General features: G+C 34.1%; 1 protein-coding gene across 1 annotated transcript; it reads right to left on the reverse strand.

Annotated features, from left to right (window-relative positions):
* Positions 1-3,157: 3,157 nt before the first annotated feature.
* LOC120089875 (annexin D2-like) lies at positions 3,158-5,805 on the reverse strand. Its single transcript, XM_039047302.1, has 5 exons — positions 5,647-5,805; positions 4,982-5,127; positions 4,602-4,820; positions 4,227-4,439; positions 3,158-3,623 (listed from the first exon to the last, which is right to left on the reverse strand). The coding sequence occupies exons 1-5, from the start codon at positions 5,720-5,722 to the stop codon at positions 3,327-3,329; spliced, it is 951 nt and encodes a 316-aa protein (XP_038903230.1). The 5' UTR covers positions 5,723-5,805; the 3' UTR covers positions 3,158-3,326.
* Between the last annotated feature and the right edge of the window lie 7,709 nt (positions 5,806-13,514).

Consider the following 13,514-nt stretch of genomic DNA (forward strand, 5'->3'; position numbering starts at 1 on the left):
AGCCTATTCGAATTGTCTTTCATTCTAAGCATACTTATATCCATGTGCTTCATATTCGCCTGGAGTTTCGCTCCTAGAAATATAGCTCCCCACCCCCTCATGTCAATCCCACAAGTCTTCGTCTAATTCGAAATGATAAAAATGCATAGGTTGTTAGAAGCAGCTCGAGTACACAGATACATATAAGTATATCATCTCATTACTTTATTTCCTCTATGAGGGAAAAAGAAAATTAATAAACCTGCAATCTCGAGGGTGGATGTGTGTCGAAACTTCAACCTTCGACAACCTAAGCGAGATTCGTGAGATTTCCCTTGTCGAGGTTGAAGTTTCGGCCTATGTATTGTTTCTAAGTTTTTCTTTGTTCGTTTGATTTTTGTAATTATTTTTATATAAATGAGATATTTAATTTACAATTTTTTATTTTTATGAGTTATTATTTTTTTTAATTTATTCTTTTTAGAGTTTAAATAAAATAATAAAATATTTTTAGAAATTATTTTTATAAAATGAAAAATTAAATAAAAAAAAGAAAGGATTAGAAAGAAGAAGGTGGAATGTGTAATAATTAAAAAGAAAAAAAGGAAAATTTGTACGGTATTCTCGCTCTTTATCAAAATCTCGCTATTTCGCTCTCGCTCACGCTCACTCTCAAAATCTCGCTCTCGCTCTCACTCAAAATCTCGCTCTCTCTCATAATCTCGCTCTCGAATTTGATTGGGAAATTCAGTGGCAAAAAAAGGAGATTCATTAGCTCGTTATTTAGTCAGACTTGCTGAGATGACAGAATCCGTAAAAATTATTCAACAAGCTCTGGAAGGAATTCCAAGGGGACCTTATGAAAATTTAGAAATACGATCTTTTGATAGAGAAAGGTCTCCGGAATGATAATTAAACAGATTCAATAATAATGTTAGGAAGAGTAAGGTCGAGGGTTCAAAGTTCGATGTACAAATGAAAATAAGGTCCTAGGTCGAATTTTCAACCCTTGACTTATTTTTTTTAAAAAAACAACAATATTTTTACAAATAGTTTGAAAACAACAATATTTTCCTTTCTCATGTTTTTTCTTTTAATTAATTATTATATAAAACTTATTTGTATTTTTAAAATTTATAGGGTTTTTTTCCCTTCTCTCATTCATAACCATCATCCATCTTCTTATCTATTTTTTAAATTCTCTCACTATATTCTTTTTTTCTATTTTCATATACCGTATAATTTTTAATTTTTAATTTTTTTTTGTCTCTGTAGTCTATAATCTCAATCCTCTCTCTACCTCTTCTCTCTCTCTTTTTTTCTCTTTTAACCTTTTCAATTTTTTTTTGAAAATTTGATTTTACTTCTAATTATTATTGAAAATACACACTTTTTAAGAAAATATTAATTGTAAATTAGATCATTTTACTCTTAAACTAAATCGGTCATACTTGATTGTAAACTAAATCATTAATTAATTGATTGTAAGCTCTTGATTTAAATAGTAAATTATTGATTTATATGCTTAAAGTCGTACTTTATAACTTAAATAAGTTTGTTCTAACATTTCACTAATAATTTCACCATATTTTCATAAATTTCTAAGATATTATGATTTTTTTTCTAAATATTCATCAATATTTAAATATCCGTCGATATATCCATAAAATCGAGTTATCGATATTTACATCGATAGCGATATTTTCGTCCTCGGCTATTATCATATTTAAATCAATCTCTAGCCCTTGTTTGAAATTTTTAACATCTTTCGTAAATAAGTTTTGCTATTATATTTACACATAGTGTAATAGTAATATGAAATTATGAGATTTAACTAATCTACATTTACACATACAATGTAATTGTATCATAAAGTTATAAAATTTAAATATCTTGAGTTTTAGATGAATTTAAATTAATTGTCCCAAGTTACTGGATTTTGTTTTCCTTTAATTTTGTTTTTTTAATCCAAAATTGATGTAATTGAAAAGACAATAAATTTAAATTTATTTGATGCGATATTTGAAATTTTTGAATTTAAATTGATAAAAAATTTAGAATTTATAAAGTTTGAAATTAAGAGAAAAAAGGAGAAGAGTTAACCCTAATTGAAATTATATAATAATAATAATAATAATAAAACATCATTCACTTAGGACATTGGCGATTGACCAAATCTTCTTGTTTGCAATGACTTAATAATATATAATATGTAAAATATAAGATAAAGACAAAAAAAAACCTAAATTAAATTCCTTATCTTCTTTAGTGTCGGTCCCAATCTCATCTCTCACGCATGTCATGTCCTTCATTTAACTACTTCCAAAATCTCTTTTATCTATCGCACGTCGTCGTCCATGCTACGACTGTCATCGGCATCTTCAGTGTATTTTAGTTGTTTTGGAATTTGGTGGGATTTTAGTTCTTTTATGTCTAAAATACTTTATTACAGTGTATTTGTGTATTCGTGTGAATATTTGTGTTGGTTTAGGTCTACTCTTTTTGTATTTGGTTTAGTATACGATGGAGGTTTTATCCAGTTGAGTTTGTTCAGGTAGTTTGGGTATTTGCTAAGTAATATTTTTTTATTTTAAAAAATCATTTTGCTATTTTTAAGTTTTGAAATTTTTTTGCCATTTTTCAAAAAAAATCTTTAAAATTTTTTGTTTGTCTTAAGAGAGTAGTTTAACATGAAGGCGAGATGACAGCAAGATACCGTTCCACAATTGATGAAATTTGAACTTTCAAAGCATATATTTTGGTCCTTATATTTTTTTAAAAATGACCATTTTGATCTCTATTGGTAATGTTTCAAAACAAATTTTATATACAATAGAATTCCTTAAATTGCAAAAAGTTTCCATACTCTTTTGAAATGAGTTTTTTTTTTCCTATATTTGAAAATATATCCAACAATATATAGCTATAAAAATTTTATGAATGAAGTGATATAGATGTAAATATTTGAGGAAAGAAATGAGAAAAAATAGAAACGAAAAGACTAAAATTATCCTTTTTTTTTTTTAATTACAGATACCAAAATGAATATTTTGAAAATACAATAATCAAAATAAACCAAATTACGAAATAAAATGAATATTTTCAAAATCAAAGGACCAAATTGAACTTACATAAGTACAGGACCAAAACAATATTTACACCTACATTATATCATAACTTTGTAACAGATGCAAGTTTAAAATATATTCATTTATTCAAATAAAACTGATGTGAGCCTGAACAAAACATCCCTTAATACACAATACAAGAAGGAAATCCAACAGAGTACACAAGACAAGACATCAAGATGAGGTGAAAACAAACTACTTATTGAAAAAGAGGGTACCTCAGGCATCACCATGCCCAATCAACTCAAGAAGCATTCTCTCGTAGTCTCCAGAAGTGTCTTTAGCAATGGCACGATCCAGAGGAACGCTGTTCCTACGATAATATTCCTCTTTGATGCGCTCCATGTCGATTTCAGCTCGAGAAGCAACGACCCTGGTAAGTGCCCACTCATCTGTTCCCAACTTGTTGATTGCCAAACGAAGAATTTTTGCAAAGTGTCTTTCTGGGAAGGTCAAAGACTTGATGGTTGTTCTCAGTAACTTCAGGTACTCATCGTTTGGATCAGCCTTCAAATCCTGAAAATATGCAGTTTCATTTGACACAATGACCCTTAGCTCAGCTGTATGGTAACACTGGAAACTTTCCCATAAATTATAGAATATCACATCTTATTTAGCTAATAAAACTTACGAGTGGTAGTTAGATGATTTTCATTTTTTCATATGAAAAATAATCAAACCATCTTGATGTGTGAGTAATTTTTTAAATACAGTAATTGTTTGAGATGTGTATCACTACTATTAGATTTCAATCAAATTGGAAACTTATTCAATAGTTGTTGAGAGTATGTTATTGGTGATTGCTGTTATTTATGTAAATTTGAAGAATGGTATTTGTATGAATAAAAAAAGTGTTCTGCCTTTTCAAAAATTCAGTGTACATTGTCAAGTTTTTAAATTGGCTAAAGCTAATCAGTCAGTTAAATGAAAAACGAATTGATGCCATGTAGTTAAAGTAGTTTAAGTAAATGGAAGGCTTTACTATTTTGTTCTGATGATGCATGTAGTTGTAGTTAAAGTAGTTTAAGTAAATGGAAGGCTTTTACATGAAAGCAAAGCAGGAAACCAATATTAATACTCAAACTTTGAAATACTCATGGAAAATGTGTACATATGTACCTTGTTGATGGGATTGCCATACTCGTTATTGTAGTGATTAAGCGTTGCAAGTAATTGAGCTTTGCTTCTTGTCGTCAGAATTCTAATTAGTTCGTCATGATTGTATTCCTTGTCTGATATCTTCTCATGGAGTATTTTAGCCTCTGATTTTGCTAAGATTTTGTTCATCTCATCTCCCTCGTATCGGAGCGTGGTAATCAGAGGGACCAAAAGCTGCATAGAGTTTTCGTCAGGGTGAGTCAGCAGCAAATACAGCATAAGGAAATACCATTTACCTCAAACATCTTCTTGGGTCAATCTCTGATTTTATTTATTGTGTCATTGAATTATACACGTTTGCTGATATTGCTTATATGTTTCAAAAGTTATTGTTACCTTGCGGATATCTCCAGAAGTATGATATGCAACATCTTCTTCAAGAGATCTCTTGAAACGGGCTTGATAGGCCTGCCTCACCTTGAATAATTCGATTGATGTTCGAGTGCAAGCAACTTCCACAATAACCGAATTGTTTGAGGTTAATCTCTTTGTTGCTTCATTAACCATAAGTGCATCACGATCTGCAGGTTCCAATGTCCACAGAAGTACAATCCTCTGTAGGAAGCACGACAAAGTTCATTACTAAAGAATTAAAGAGTGAATAAATTCTGGAAAATTAGTTTGATATGTACAAATACTAATACGCTGCACAAAAATCGAATTTCAGTCAAAGCAATTGTAAAGAATGAGACATGAAATAAGCAGCAAAGTCTTGCCTCAAAATCACTCGAAAGTTCCTTGTCTAGTTCTTTAAGAAGATCTTCACCATATGTCTCAGCATAGGTTTTCCGTATTAAACTTCTTTGAGCTGCATTTCTATGGGCCAAAATGGATATGATCAAGTCCTCGTTCGTTCCCCATCCTGCACGTTGATCGACCAAAAGTCACAACACAGCAGTTAAGAAACGGAATGATAACCAGAAACTGCTCGACATCCAAACAAAGATAAGAGAGACATTAAACTATATAGATTGCAGAAACAAAAGAGTAGCAACTGCATAAAAATTTTCATCTAAATTCCGTCTGTAGTAACTACTGTACATTGAACCATCTAATACATAAATCGATCAAATATAGATCACGCAACAAAAAAACAGAAATACGATCAAGCTGAAAGTTCGGTAAACAGAAAGAACGCAATCATGATCTCCAGCAGATCAGAAAATCGGATCGACATAGCTTCATTTCGATTTACGTTTACGTGATCACTTACCAAAAATGAACACAAAATTAGATTAGACCTTAGTGAAGCTTCACAACAATCATCAATCAAGATGAATAAAACCTCGATCCTCAGAACATTGACTCACTCGAATGAGAAACTCTAAAAGAAGGAACAAAATGAATGAAAATGGAACGGAAAACGATTTGAATTGCAAACCTTGGAAAGCTTTACGAAGCTGTTCACAGTCTTCGGCAGGAGAAGGAAGATGGTCCGGAACTTTGATGGTCGCCATTGCCACTAATCTTCTTTGATTGTTCTCCGGAACTGTGAGAGTGTTTGTTTGTGAGATCAGATTTGAATGGAAATTGAGTCAATGAGGGAATGAAGGGGCGGGGGCCCCAGTATCAATAAATAGCCACGAACGTAATTGTAATGTTGTCACCTCCAACTTGAGGCCACGACTATTTATTAATTTTGATCGCAATGAAATTTAAAAAATAATAACAATAATAATAAACACTTTCGATCGACATTTTAGTCTTTAGTTAGTAGCTATTTAGGTCACGTTTATACTCGTTGAAAAGTAATTGTTTAATTTCCATTTTAGAAAATGGAGTAATAAGGGAAAGATTCATTTCTTCTGTAATAATAGTAGGAACCTTATCTATTATGTTAGTGACACAAGTAGAATTGATACGATTTTGACAAATTTTAAAGGGTTATTTGGCTGCAGAATTGAGTTGGTAATTATTATAGGAAGAGAGTAATTGGGAGAATTGATGCGAATAACGAAATGAGAAATGTGAGTTAGCGCGAATAACAAGATAATAAACTTCTTTAATAATTGGTGAACCAAATAGTGGTACCCACCCAACCCAACCCAACTTGAGGCCAAATGCCCCCTAATTTTTTATTTGATGGAGTTAGTGATCGAGTGGCCCCAATGAGATAGTTTTCCAATTGTAGAAGACAGAGTAGCTTGAAGATCCATAGGATTAAAACAGGTGGTGTTCCATGGACATGCTTCTTTAATAATAGAGGAACAAGAATCATGAAACGTCCAGTGTTCTTGGAATCTAAATTCCACATGATCTCATTTCAATGTTTAGTGTTTTTCTTAATTCCACATGATCTCATTTAAGTCGCCACTTACAAGCCAAGGTGAGATATCATTGTTATGGATTTGTCGTAGTAATTCCCGACTTTCTGATCTTTTGCACGAGTTTGGATGGCCATACAAACCTGTAAATCTCCAAGAAATATTATCCATAAGAATATTAATATCAATTTGAGAGGCAGATGAGGATCTTATATGGACTTGAACATTGTCTTTCCATAGGAGGCAAAGACCTCCACCACTGCCATCAATTGAGACAGAGTAAGCATCATGAAATTTAATGGCTAATTTAAGAGACAGCATTTTGTGATGATCACATCTAGTTTCTGATAAGAATATAATTGATGGATTGCGGGAATTTATAATATTCTTGATAGAACGGATTACAACAAGGATCTTTTAACGATGGAGGTTGTTGAGCAAAGGATGTTGGGATTGAATCCCACAGCGGAAGCGTTGTGAACATCTTACATCCTTTAAATAGATTTTTACATAAATAAAACAGTAAACTAAAACAGAATAAACGTAGAACAAACATGCAATTAGTATGTTGTAGAGAAAGGTTAGAACAATTCTCACCTTTGTAGATTCCAAAGCTCCAAGAACGATTCTCTCGGTGTTCCAACGAGCGGCTCCTCCAACGGTCTTGAACACGAACGTTTCCTCGAACAAACTCAAGCACAACCACGAGAGTAACCTTGTTATTCTCGAAGATTTCAATAGAATGATAGGTGGTATCACACTATTGATTGGAAGAGGGTGAGGAAGAAAATTTTTTTGGGAGAGTAGAGAGGATTTCTTGCTTAGGAAAAAATTGCACAATAAATGCTTGGAATTCTATTGTGTGTTTTGTGTGTTCCCAAAAGGGCCATAAGGAAGACTTTATATAGATAAGGATCAACCCCTTCTCCTAGTCTTTTTCCAATTTTTCCTCATGCACAATTAATTAAATAACATTTATTTAATTAATTAGCACATTAGTTAAATCACTATTTATACATTAAATTCAATTTAGCATATATATTTAATTATCATAAACACCATATGTATATGTGCAACACCTTTGTATTAATTAATTATTTGGGAATTAATCTAATTCACTTAAATTAATCCTTTGAATCTAATTCAAATGTTTCTTTTCAACTTAATTTGAATTATAGATCACATCCATAATCAATTACATATTAATCATATTAATATACATTTTCCTCAAATTGATTTGAACAATTCAAATCATCCCTCTTTAACTCCTTTAGTGAGTTAACAAGGAGACACGAGTATTATGCCAGTTGAGCTACGCTCTTGTTGGCTGATTTAGGATTATTAAGACAAAATAGAAAATAACACAATAACATTTATTGAATTAACATTTATAACTTTTTGTTAATGACGTCAATTAATAACATTTTCTATCTACGAGTTTTAGGGCATAAGACCCAACAAACTCCCACTTGAACTAAAACTCTAATCAGTGGGTTGTATATGATATCAGAATTCAAAAAGCGGGATTATGGTAAATAAATACAATAAACTAGGGCATCCATATACCCATTATGCATCTCTCACTTGCCCTAGATTATACAATGTACATGTCTCATAGACCTTGATTCTCTAGATGACCCTCGAACACGTTAGCCAAGAGAGCCTTCGTAAATGGATTAGCAATGTTGTGCTCTGAGGCAATATTTGTGATGATCACATATCCTCGTTTCATAATCTCTCATATCAAGTGATACTTCCTCTCAATATGCTTTCCTCATTTACGACTACGAGGTTTTTTAGAGTTTTCTACTGCCCTACTGTTGTCACTGTATAAGGTGATGGGTAAGTCCATATTTGGAACCATTTCCAAATCCCTTAGGAACTTCCTAAGCCAAACTGCTTCCTTTCCTACTTCACAAGCAGCTACATACTCAGCTTCCATAGCGGAATCTGCAATACATCCTTGCTTGATGCTATGCCATATTACAACTCTGCCATTCAAGGTAAACACTAATCCTAACGTGGATTTCCTTAAATCCTTGTCAGTTTAGAAATCAGAGTCGTTGTATCCTGTAAGGATCCAATCCTTAGCTCCATACACCAACTTATAGTTCCTCGTTTTCTTAAGATACTTGAGGATGTTCTTAACTCCATCCCAGTGGTTCAACCCTGGATTCGACTAGTAACTACTAACTATTCCCACTGCATAACAAATATCTGGCCTAGTGCAGAGCATAACATACATTAAGTTTCCCATAGTTGAGGCATCGGGAATACGTCTCATATCATAAACTTCTTGAGGTGTCTTAGGACACTATTCCTTAGACAAGTGAACCTCTTGCCTAAAAGGTAATAAACCCTTCTTAGAGTTCTACATTGAATATTGAGTCAACATTTTTCTATATAAGTTGCTTAAGGCAGAGCCATGTTATGTTCTTAAGATTGCTAATAATTTGAATCCTAAGTACATACTGCTAATAGCACCAAAAATATGTTATTCTCCTCTTCTTAATCCTAGGACGTCCCTATATTTATTGTGTTTATTCAATGATTTTCTAGGTATCCAGCATTTTGGAGGTATAATCAGTCGTTACGAGCTGTTTGGGGTTAATTTAAAATAATTAGAAGCTAATTTGAGCAATCAGGCTTCAAAAGGATGTGAAATGGTGAAAATGCCCCTGGACGAAGCGTTGCAATGCTCCAAGTTAGTAGTGAATTCATGCTGGAAAATAGGGCAACGTTGCAATGCTACGCTCCGATTTATTATGGAGGCGCGCTCGAGGCCTTATAGCATGGCAACGTCGTGATGTTGCGGCTGCAATATATAACATCTTCTCTTCGATTTAGGGCAAGAAAGGGAATGGAATAATAGACCCCCAGTCGGTTCCTATGCCGATTTTCTCCTCTTCTCACGTCTCTACTTGTATTTTTATTCATTTTTCTCCCCATCTCATGTAATTAATGAAGACATTGTTGAGTTCTTCTCTTCTTCATCTCCATAGGAAGGTAACATCTAACTTTCTAGTTTAGGGATTTGGAATAATGTAATTCTTGGGATTTTATGATTGAATGCTTGCGAGATTGGCTTGTAATATGTGACATAAAATTATAAGTTGGTTTCTAAGAAGTGAAAGGTTAGATAGGTTTATGATTTGTTGTCTATAATGAATAATATTGCTCCTATTGACCTAGGGAAAACTGTATTGAATATTTGGTTAGACGATGGAAACTAAATATTCATCCTAGCGTAAGCCCTAGAGCGTAATGCAGTTAGGTAAATGTGTTTAGTGTGGATTCATCTAGCATGTTTAACTAATTAGCTAATTAGGACCATTGGTTAGATGTCCAATCAATTAGGCTAGGCATAATTAAGAACCCTAAGATTGCATTCGAATAATTCGATGAACAAGATTACATTGAGTCAATATGTATTCATCCTACAAGCTAGAACGTCTCTGTTAACTACATTTCTATCTTTTATTTTTCTGCACTTTACTTTTATGCATTTGCATTTATCCAATCCACACAACCTTCCCACACCCCCCCTCCCCCTCCCCCCTAATTTTACCACTTTAACTAAAAATGAGCTTCGATGAACTAATCTTTCGTGCTTCCCTATGGTTCGACCCCAAACTTACTGCTTGTACTATTAGTTATTATAAGTTGTTTGTTCAATGAATTATAAATATTATTTGACTAGTAAGGATTTATAGGCAACGATAAATTTTGAGCTAGCAAATTGGCGTCGTTTCCGGGGAAGTCAATTAGTTCTTCTTAGTTAGTTTTTATTTAAAGTTTCTTTTGCTTTGATTTGTTTTATTTCCTGTGTCAATTAAGCATGACAGGATTTCCAAATCAATCTTAGACGTCTGAAAGCTAAGTTGTAGGTCTTGACGATGAGGTAAGTGGCCTCAATCGCCACATTGCCGAGTTGACCACCTTGGTTGGCCACATGACGGAGTGGAGTTTGTAGCAAGTAGAGACAGCAGACCCGAGGTTGCAGTGGAGTCCAGTACCACATGGTCATTATGAGGAGAGGTATTATGGTCATTTGGACTACGAGCCTCACCATTCTTGGTGGGAAGAGTCCTTTGACCATAGATACTCAGGACGACAGCAGAGTTTTAATAGCTAAGATTTCACAACACCACACCAGTCGACTCATGCTCAGTATTCAGAGTCATGTAAGTCTTTAGAGGCTTTGGTTATAGAGCTTGCTGACAGTACTTTTGAGCTTCAACAGGACACCCTTTGTAGGTAGCAGATGTTTGAGCACTTCCAGCAAGATAGTCTTTGCCCAGAGGCAGAGGCTAGAACTGACTTGCAAAGTCTGAGTGACCTTGTTGCTCAGCTAGCAACTTCAGTTGGGAGGTCGGACGAGCCGTTGTGTTGGGATTGATGTCCTAAATCTCGTAGAGTCCTATATTTTGTAAACACTTGTATGAACAAACGCTTTGTGATTTATAATATGAGATATTTTATTCACTTTCAGTCTATGAAATATGAGATATTTTAGTTGCTTAACCACAAACCAATAAACTAAGATCCCTGTTTATCGTTGTAACTTAAACATGTATGTGGAGACATACAAGTGGATCGTGCTTTAAGTGATAACCTAAATGGTCTATAGTATATGGATAAAGGAGGAAAATCTTATCCTGGTGACACTACAAGTGTGACCCGCTTTGTAGGTATTACAAACGTTGTAAAGTGCTGCAAATGGTCTGATCTTAATCATTCATGTATTAAACATGCAAGAAGGAATGCTCTATACAAAGGAATTTGTATAAGACCAGATCATGAAATATTTAGTCTCGTTATATAACGCCGTTCATGACAGAGACTTTCATTTCACTAGGATGACCATAGATAAGATGACCTTAATCTTGGGTGAGTTGTGAACTCCCACCTATGAGGGTGGTCCTTTGATTTGCATGGGTGCGAGTGGCTAGATAGCCGACTCAAACCTACCACTTTGGGAATTTGTCTGATTGGGGAGCTGGAAACTTAGCTACATAAGACGGAATTCACTCCTTCCCTAAGCATGGGTAAGTAGATAAATTACTCCCTTAAGGGCTGATTCTGGGTCTTGAACAATGTGATGTCACACCTTCTCAAGGCCTGAGAAGGGTTTAGTCATAGTAGGACTATGATATATTGTTCATTAGAGGAATCAGTGGTACTAAAGAAGTTAGATGTAACTACAGGGGCAAAATGGCAATTTGGCCCAGCTGTACTTACGAGCGATTTATGAAGGGTCATTGTACTGTTGATTGGTTATATTCGATGGACACAGAAATATATCTATAGTGCGAAGAGTGCAGCTGTCGATTTTTTGGTGGAGTGCCTGACAGTTAACGGATGGTAGATATCGTGATTAAAGAGTTTAGTCAGTTATTCACGTATCATTGGAGCTTCAAGCTACAGGTCCATAAAGTCCCCTTGGTAGTTCAATGGATTCAAGTTGAGAATCAGTTTTTGTGTTGGTTTGAAGTGTTCAAATTAACAAGAGAGAATTTGATTATATGTGATATAATTAAATTAGTTCAATTATATATGATATAATTGATTTAATGTATTTGATACATTATTTGATTGGAGGAATTAATATAAATATGATTTATATTAAATTCCATAAAAGAGAAAAGAAACTATGGTTTATATATTGCATATAATGCAATATTAAAACTATAGGTTATAAATATAATATGATAAATTAGTTATCATATTTATTTATAATATATTAGTTATGAGATAATTAATCATTCGTTTTCTCAAATAACCACCTTAGTGAGTGGTTTTAGACAGTTATAGAAACTGGCGAGATAAAGTTGAAAAATAGTTTTTCATTTTCATTTCACACTACACATGCATCAAGTGATCATTTTTCAAATTCAAGAGAGTAAACGATAGGCGTCAAGTTTACTATACGATAGTTACTCGCTTGCTACACAATTGAGTACCAAGTCTATACGATAGACTTCTTCTTCTTCTGTTGCATACTCGATCGTCTAGTTCCTCCATCCCTCTACCTAAATCCATATAGAGCCCACAACTCATGAATTCTCACACCGAGAATACGAAGGCAATCGAGTGGTGGTGTCCAGTTCTGATCGAGGATCGAGGATTGAGTTATACTTGGTGGTGATTGAGGATCTTCTAGTTCGTGTTGTTTGCTCAGTTTGCTCGTTGCGTTCGTGTTGTTCAACGCGTTCGATCTTGATCGAGGGAATACGTGGAAAAAAGGGTACTTCAAAGGTATTATACTCGATCCTTTGTTTTTAATTAAGTAACATGCTGCAATTTAGTCTTCAATGCAAAACTATTTGGATTGATTGTAAATGTTTACTTATTTCACAATGAGATTTGGAACGATCCGCTTCTACTCACTAGTTTTCTAAATTTAGAATTCCTTCATGTTGCTAGACCATTCCTTGGATTTTGTAGAGGCTTAAAGGAATGAGGTAGTCTACGTTGACAGAGTGGAGAAGAAGGAACCACTTCCTGGGGATTCGTGCCCAAGTATGACTTTGGAGTTCTTAATTTTTGAACTTGCTAATATCTCTCTTCAGTTTCAACATGACGTTCAAGCTCAAATGCAAAGCATGACCGACCATGTTTCCCAGCTGATAGAAGTCCTGCAAAGATTGGAAAGCGTGCCAGAGCAGCCCATCGTCTGTACCTCGGAGGCGGAGTTCCTTGTGGAGTGCTACTACTCTAATGATGATGAGGATGTCACACCATACTTCCCAGTTTATGAGGCTAAGGAGGATCCCAAGCCTAAACCAGACGACATCTAGATGATAAAGTTAGAGGTAGAAAGACCTCGCCTTGTTCTAACTCCTGGTATTTCAAATATATTTTCTTAAAATTTTCTTTCCCTAGTCCTCACGAGTCTATTGAGTCTTTTTGTTGTTTTGACTCATTTGGATCATTTGTGAAGGATTGTATCAACAGCAGCAGAAGCACAAGGATAATCTAAGCA

This window comes from Benincasa hispida, chromosome 11, assembly GCF_009727055.1.
Source record: "Benincasa hispida cultivar B227 chromosome 11, ASM972705v1, whole genome shotgun sequence".
Lineage (NCBI taxonomy): Eukaryota > Viridiplantae > Streptophyta > Magnoliopsida > Cucurbitales > Cucurbitaceae > Benincasa > Benincasa hispida.

What these genes read in the sequence shown, in the direction of transcription:
- LOC120089875 (XM_039047302.1), bottom strand. Translation starts at nt 5,722, where the DNA reads ATGGCGACCATCAAAGTTCCGGACCATCTTCCTTCTCCTGCCGAAGAC. An exon ending in GCTTCGTAAAGCTTTCCAAG is followed by an intron (nt 5,128 to 5,646) that starts GTTTGCAATTCA and finishes ATCAACGTGCAG; the next exon opens with GATGGGGAACGAACGAGGAC. An exon ending in ATGGCAATCCCATCAACAAG is followed by an intron (nt 3,624 to 4,226) that starts GTACATATGTAC and finishes GCATATTTTCAG; the next exon opens with GATTTGAAGGCTGATCCAAA.